Source organism: Manis pentadactyla, chromosome 6 (assembly GCF_030020395.1).
Source record: "Manis pentadactyla isolate mManPen7 chromosome 6, mManPen7.hap1, whole genome shotgun sequence".
Taxonomy (NCBI): domain Eukaryota; kingdom Metazoa; phylum Chordata; class Mammalia; order Pholidota; family Manidae; genus Manis; species Manis pentadactyla.
The window spans coordinates 117,036,960-117,044,786 of NC_080024.1; the positions used below are offsets into that span (position 1 = coordinate 117,036,960).

At 44.3% G+C, this 7,827-nt stretch overlaps 1 protein-coding gene and 1 pseudogene across 3 annotated transcripts in view; one reads left to right on the forward strand and one right to left on the reverse strand.

Moving 5' to 3' along the window:
- SMCHD1 (structural maintenance of chromosomes flexible hinge domain containing 1) overlaps positions 1 to 1,911 on the reverse strand; it is a 187,871-nt gene extending 185,960 nt beyond the window's left edge. For all 3 annotated transcript variants that reach the window (XM_057504069.1, XM_036905842.2, XM_036905843.2), the window contains exon 1: positions 1,549 to 1,911. In XM_057504069.1, coding sequence (XP_057360052.1) covers positions 1,549 to 1,728 — 180 coding nt within the window. In that variant the 5' untranslated portion in view covers positions 1,729 to 1,911. The remainder of the gene's footprint in view (positions 1 to 1,548) is intronic.
- Positions 1,912 to 3,297: 1,386 nt separating this feature from the next.
- Positions 3,298 to 4,919, forward strand: LOC118922704 (chromobox protein homolog 3-like; annotated as a pseudogene).
- Positions 4,920 to 7,827: the final 2,908 nt, after the last annotated feature.

Consider the following 7,827-nt stretch of genomic DNA (forward strand, 5'->3'; position numbering starts at 1 on the left):
AAGTAATGTAAACGTCACCAAAAAGATTTGGTTACGTAAACAGTGGTACTAAACAGACCATTTCAAACTGTGATTATAAAGACTTGCACTAAAATAGAAAAATACCGATAAAATTAAGTGAAAAATACAGAATAGAAACATGTAGTAAAAACATGTAGTACAGCTCTTCTGAAAAATGAGGGGTAAGGATACAAAGAAAGAACCCTAAGTGCTAACAATGGTTCTAAACTTTAGTGAGTAAAAGTTTATTTTTCTTCTTTCTGGTTCCATATTTTCTTTAATGTGCTGCTGTTGTTACAATGAAAGTAATAGTTTCCTTTCTGCAGGATGGTTTTGAATACAAAACATCCATCAAAAAAGATGAGCATTCATTCTTCACTTTTCAAACACATGGGAACCGGCGATAGCCAGGCACAGAATGAAACAGAATGAACCTGCAAGTTATAGATTTTTGTTTTCATTCAAATATACATTCTGATTTGGACGTTTACGATGTGCGAGGCACAGTTCTGGAACCAGGAAATACAGCTGTGAACAAATTAAAGTCCTTGCTTTCAAGCTGCTTTTATTCTATGGATCTTGATTTCAATTATTTCAGCAACCATACAGAACTACGCCTCTAGCAAGAGAACTATAATCAAGTTACAACACTGCACCACACAAAATTCTTCTTCTTTGGAAGCTAAGTGTTCTTTATAGCTGAAAAAGCACCTCACGTAGTTAACGAAGAGCATGACAATATTCCTTCTTTAAAGCTCAGGCACCATCACCTCACATGTACAAAAAACTTCACAGTTTAAAGTAGGCTTTTCTACATAATCATTAATTTTAAAGCAAAACACTAGGGCAGGCATATACAGCTATATGCCCTACTTCGGCGTCCCGCAGCTACCCATGGACACTTTTCGAGTTAGTTTTGGAACTCCCAAGGGCTAGGGTTCAGAAAATCGGAAACGCAGCCTCACCTGCGAAGCTGACCAGGACAAGTGTTTCCACTACGGAAGGACCCTGCCGGGGCGGGCCTGCAAACCACCTTGACAGGACCACTCGAGAAATTACTGCACATCATTTAATGAACCTGGTAAATCGACTCCAGCGATTCCAGAACTTCTCACCATCCCAACACTCCTAACAGAGCCATCGGATATAACTCTGCTTTCTTCTTTTTTTAAAAAAAAAGTTCCACACGAAAGACCAGTGGCGTTCCCTGCTTGTAGATGAGCTCTAAGGCCTTTGGGTACTAAGGTCGCCACAGGCCAATTAAACCTGGTATCAAGTCATTGGCGGCGAGTCCCCCCCTGAAGAAGGGCCGGGGCCGAAAGCGGCCCACGGAGGGGCGCGCTCTGCACCCCAGGCTGGGGACTGGGGCCGACCCTGGGCTTCCGGCCGCCCGGCCGCGGGTATGGCGGCCCCAGGGAGAGAGAAGCCAAGGCCGCGGGTCCAGAGCCGAGTGACAGCTTTATTGCCCTCGGTGAGCAACTTGGGTTTCTCCGTCACCCTCCCACTCCAAACTGCACCCGCATATCCCTCCTCCGGCCCTCCGCGCACCTGACAGACGGAGGCGCGGAACCCAGCGTAATCCGAGCGCTCCTCGACCTGCACAGCACGGTCCCCGAGCTCTGACTCTTTCTCGCGCCGGTCAAACAAGTACACTGTTCTGCAGCCGTCGCCGTCTCCGCAGCCCTCTCCAGTCCCCACCGAGGCGCCGTCGCCGTCCGCGGCTGCCATATTGGGGAAGGGAGAAGAATCAGCAGCGACGGCGCCTGCCGCCGCCACGCTCAGGACCGAGGTGCGGGCTCCGCACAGCGACTTCGGTTCTGGTGCCCAGGGCGACGCGAGGCCTCAACCCCGGCGCGCTGCAGCCCCTCCCTCGGCCGCGGCGGCGGTGGCCGAGCACGGCAGGCGCGGGATCACCCGGGAACCGATTCAAACGAACTCTCGCTCGTGCAGCACGTCACTTCCGCGGCCCGCCGCTCCTGGGGCGCAGGGGGCGCGCACCTCGGGCTCGGACCCGTGCCCGCCGCAGACCACACGAGCCTCGCTGCGATCAGGGCCGCCGCCCGGACTGTAGCACAGGAGGAAGAGGGGCCGCCGCGGCGCGCAGGAGGCGGGGCGAATCCGGCAGGCCGCGCGGGCAGGGGCGGTTCTGCGGCGCGCGGGGCACGCCCCGCCTCCTTTGCCCGCGCCTTCGCCGAGTCGGACGGCCGCGCGCCTCTTCGCGGGCGCCTGCGCTCTGAGGGGCGAACCCGGGCTGAGGCGGGGGAGCCAGTCGCGGGAGCGGCTTGAGTCTTCCGCGGCTTGGTTATCTCCTGGTGGAGCGGGTCCCGGTACCTTCCCACCTCGCCATGATTCCGACTGTGCCCGCCTGCCCTTGAGGTCCCAGCGCCAGTGCCCAAGCCTTGGCGGCGCCCCCCCGCAGCCGGGTCGCCGGAACGGCGGGGAGATGCCGCTGGCCCGCGGGCCTCGCGGGTGAAATTTACGCCACAGCGAGCACGTGCGTCCCCACGTGGAGGAGACAATCGCCTGGAGAGTATGCGCAGCCTTTTCCGCCCCTTTTCCCAGGGGTTCTATGAGGGCGACAGTGTGGGCCACCGAGACAAAGCTTATCCCCCCACCCCGAGAGCCTCGCCGGGGTTCCGTGACGTCACGGCGGCCTCCGAGGGTCGTGGAACGCCGAACGCGCCACAGGGCCTGGGACGGACCCTTAGGACCACAGGCGTCGCTGCACCGCCGCCGTCATCTTTCTGAAAATTGTGAATGAGAACACCTGCGCCAGAGAGTTACTAGGATTAAGTTAGATAATGTTTGCGAAATGCATAACATACAGCCCGCCTTCTGAAAGGCTTTATTGCATTTCATCAGATATCTTTACAGAGGGCGTGTAGTACCCTAACTGGGCAACAAATGGTATTGTCATTGTTGGAGCGCCAGGCTTGTCATTGACTCGCCAACTCTTAAAAATATTTAGCGAGAATTTTGTACTTGCGAGCGACATGCAAATTCACTAAGCCCAAGGGATAGACTGTTTTCGTTGCTGTATGTTAGAAATTAGATTTCTTCGTCCGTATAAAGATGTTCCAGAATTGTAGGCGCGCGCATACGTGACTGTGTGTGTGTGTGTGTGTGTGTGTGTGTGTGTGTGGTTGGCTAGACATAAAAGATACTATAGAAGACACACTTGGAACCAAAGTGTTAAGACATGTGTATTTAGGGACCATAAATCGAAGAGCTGGAAGTGGGGGCAGTGGAGCCCTAGATGGTGGAAGATAGAATTGGGAAAAGGCAAGTTGTGGCCAAATGCGGTTCTTGTTCCTGAAGGGAGAGGTGGGGGAAGGTAGAGACCAAAGTAACACCCAGCTCCAATTACATTCCTTTGACTTCTGTTCTACCTTTCCGATTCATGTGAAATTTTCGTTCTCTTCTATACTGTAATAGTGTTTGATTTAAATGACTCAAGAAAAATACAGATTGTTTTTCTAATTATTAGTTAATGGGTAAAATGAATTGCCTAAGTCATCACATTGGAACGAGGGCCAGAAGTTCGTCATCAGAGCAATTTATTTCTCTGTTACACCAAATTATACATAGATACCAACAGAAACTCTTCTTGTCTTTAGAAGGGATTTCAGAATAATTGCTAAGAGGAGATCCAAAACTGCCAGTGACATGCACTGCAATGTAATGGGCAGCTATTGGTGGAAACACTGATGTATCTTCTTGTCAAGAGGTGAAGTCTGACACAGTGTTTTATGTGACAGTCTGAACAGCCTGGGAACCATTTCTTCACTTTCATTCTCAGAGAGAAACTGAACTTTTTCAAGAAACTTGATCTTTAATTTTCCTCACAAATTAATGAGTTTGAAGTGGCTCAGTACCACAATTAGTTCTCTTCAACTGACTCCCAATTTTTATTTCCATCAGCCATCTTTTCATATACAGCATAAATATTTAAGTGTCCCTATTTTAGTTACCTATTGCTACATAAAACCCCAAAACTTAGTGGCCACTTGCATGGCTTTGCCTGGCTTTCCCCTTGGGGTATGGCCCCCATAATCTGAGATGCTGAAGATCCAGATTGGAGGAGCTCTTCAAGTCCACAGTTGAAAGTGGCCTCCAGTAAAACCACTTTGCACAAAATGGAAAATAAACAGAATGGAAAGAGTAAAAAAGTCAAAGAGCAGAGCTTAAAGATTTGGTGTTGGAAAAGGTATGGACTGATAAGTAGTGAAAGGGAAGGTGGAGTATTTAAGTGGAAGAGACAGATGCTGACAATACTTGAAAACATGAAGAAAACTTAGATTATCCAGGGTTAATTGAAGTATTTCTTAATTTCCAAAACGCCGGGAAAGAAAAGGTTAGTTCAAAAAGAAAAGCTTTATCTTAGAGTGAATCTGATGACAGCAACTCAAAGAAAAGATGCTGCTGACAAACCAAGACGTTTTGCCGGCAGTGTTGATCCTGAATGAATAATTGATGTTACAGACAGCAGTGGAGAATTAATGTTTCTTATGAAATGGAAAGATGCAGGAGAGACAGACTTGAGTGTCCTCAAGTGCTGGCAAAAGAGGCAAACATGAGTGTCCTCAAATTGTGACTGCCTTTTATAAAGAGAAACAAAGTTGGCACTCTTGTCCAGATAATGCTCAATAATTGTTTATATATGTATAAAAACCTGGGTCCTGATTTTATGACTTATTACTGTGAAGAAAGAAAGAATTACTAATGAAAATCAAGTTTGGTACTTTCCTTTTAGAGTAGTAGTGAGGGAATTATTGGTTTGTGTTGGTTTTTGCATTAATAACACTAGTTATTTTGAACAAATAAATCTTACTGGAGTAGGTTCCTTTATAAGAAAGAGAGCACTTGATGTTCCAGAATATTATTTTTCTCTGCATTAAAGAGCAACTTTTCTGAATGTTCCATAGTCTTTATTCAATCAGAACTCATGTTTAAGTTTAACCTATAATGACTAAGGACTAGTCTGGATATTTTTTAATGTGTTTTCGTTGTGTATATGTAAATACATGTGTAAATGGTGGTGGTTGTGGGTTTGGTTTTTTTTTTTCTTTTTACATTCACCAAAAATAGCATTTCACAATCATAAGCAAGTCCATGTTTCTGGGATGCCATCATTCTGAGAAATTCAGGATACAGGTCACCTCAAGTTAAACTGAAAATTTTCCTGAAGCCATAACCTCTCAAATCAAATAGATGATTCTGTAATTAATTGGACAACTTAAGTATAAATAATTTAAATGGGACGATTTAGAGCAGACTTTCCAAAATTTTATCTATAACTATAGTTATATAAATGCAATGGTTTATTTGTAAAACTTCCTGGAAAGGAAAAATTGTATCATTATCAATAATTTTCCAGTCAGAAGAGGAAACTAAACAAATAATCGTGTTTTAATTAGCCCAACAAGGCTTAGTTAAATGAGCATTTAAAGTTCCTTCTAGGGAACCTTCCTTTATGAAATGCTGAAATACTTGTGCTATGTTGACTAGAAGATCGTGATTGATGGAATGTCTTTGCTCATGAAACCAGATGATTTGTGGGTTAGGATGTGTTAACAAAAATTGGGTGAACAAATTTTTAACAATCGAAACTCAATCTGCATGTTTTTTCTTTACCCATTCTTTATATGTAGGCTTTATATGTATTGGTCAGCAGAAGTCAGGAAAGACAGTTAACTTTGTAGTAATCATAATGTTGTCCAACTGAATATTCCTCATTTTAGTGTAAATATCGGTGAACAGTGGTCAGTAAATCATTTTATATTTTAAAAAACCCAGTGGCTTCAAACAAGAACCGTTTATTTGTTCATAATTCTTTAATTTGAGCTGAGTGTAATGGGACAGTCCTGCTGGTCTTACATGAGATCCCATTATACAGCAGCAGTCATCTAGCAGCTTGACTGGGCTGACTGTCCATGATGGTCCCCCTCACCGGGCTGGCAGCTGAGGCAGTTGAGAACCAAAGCTCAGTTCTCTTTTTTAGGTATCTCTAATAGGAAAGTGTGGTTTCTTGGCTGTCAATAAAATTTCAAAAGAAAAAGCTCCACTGTGCAAGTGTCTGTCAAAGCTCTGAGTGGTCCCCTCCCACAACAGAGGGAAGCCCACCCTCGCCAATTAGGAGGATAGTGCTCTGTATACTGTGATGAGGCCAGTTTGAAAAGCATTACAGAAAGATGATAGCTGGCAAAAAGAAGGGTGGAGGTGCAGTCTTGTTAGGATTTGCTGATGAGATAAATTCCCCCCCAAATAAAAATATATAGACAATAAATTAGAAGGAAAGTGACATTTTAAATATTCCTGTCTTCTCAATTTTGTTTAAAGGTATATATATATATATATGTCTTTCTGGAAAGGTAAGGACAATTTCAGTGATTTGAGTTCACACTTTGCCAGCTAAAACATTTTCTGTAGTACAGTTTATGATTCTAAGCCCAATCTACCAGACAGGCAAAGAACATCTTGGATTTATTCTGTTTCCAATTTTAACAAGTTCCCAGCTCTGGGTGGTAGAAAGAGAGGCTCATCCTGTGGCCTTTTTAGATCTGGTGGCTTCCTGTTGCTTTTGTGACACCTGGGGCTTGGGATCATTGCAAAGCTGATCCCATCTTGTACTATGTAGCTATTTAGGAGACTAGGGCGTACCATCTCTTCTTACCAGCCTGGAGGGAATCTCTTTTTTAATCTAGAGAAAATCCTTTTCTCTTTATCTTTCTCCAAGGTACTCACTCTATCACTGCCTGTAAGTCCTTTTCTCAATTTTGCCCCCTCTCCAAACCTTCTGCCCTCTCCTCAGAGCTAGATTTTTAGAAAGAAAAAAAAAAGATCCCAGGAGGAAAGTATCTTTTCTACTCTGCACCTCATTTTAATTATCTATTGCTGTATAACAAATTACCTTAAAACCTAGTGCCTTAAATCAAAAATGCTTTCCTTTATTTGCTTGTGATTCTTCAGTTTGGGCAGGGCATGGTGGAACCAGATCTCTCTGTTCCTGGTGACATCAGTCTGGGCAGTTCTTAGAGGAGTCACTTGCAAGATGCAGTACTCACATAGCTGGCAAGTTAGTGCCGCTGCTGGCCAGGAGCTCTGCTGGGGCTGTTGGCCTGGCCCCTCAGATCTCTTTCCCATGGCTGGAGGGGATTCTCACAGAGGCGGTCTCAGGGTAGCCAGACTAATACACAGAAGTGGAAGCTTACAGACATTCTTAAAGTTTAGGACTTGAACTGGAACAGCATCCCTTCTGCCACACTCTGCTGGTTAAAGGAGGTCACGGGGCCATCCTAGACTGAAAAGAAGGGGTGATGGCACAAGCAAGAATATGAGAGATGTGGTTCTTCCAATAATCCTTGGTGACAAATTTCTTCTGGGTCAAGAAAGTGCACAGCCTGCTATTTTACTGAATTGGGTTAGTGATTTGGTGGGGGTTGGTTAAGGCTAAAATCAAACAAGGAAGAACTTATATAGGTTAATATCTCAAAATATATGTCAAACTATATAGACCTTTACCAACTTGCTCCTCATGCATTAGCTTTGATTTCAATATCACTTATGGAACTTTAAATAAAAAGACCTTGAAATTTGTACATTGTAAATTAATTTGCTCATGTTTTCACTCCGTGGTTATAAAATACAGATTATTTTTCCTTCAAAAATCTATGTAGTTGAATTATTTCTTTATATATGAAATATATTACTTAGTTTTTATTGAGTTCTTAAATTGCTAATACCTCCACAAAGACTTTGTATGTCCTTGTTCAATCTGTATTTCCATTTTTATATTTATGTCATGAGAAATTCATATGAAAAAATATA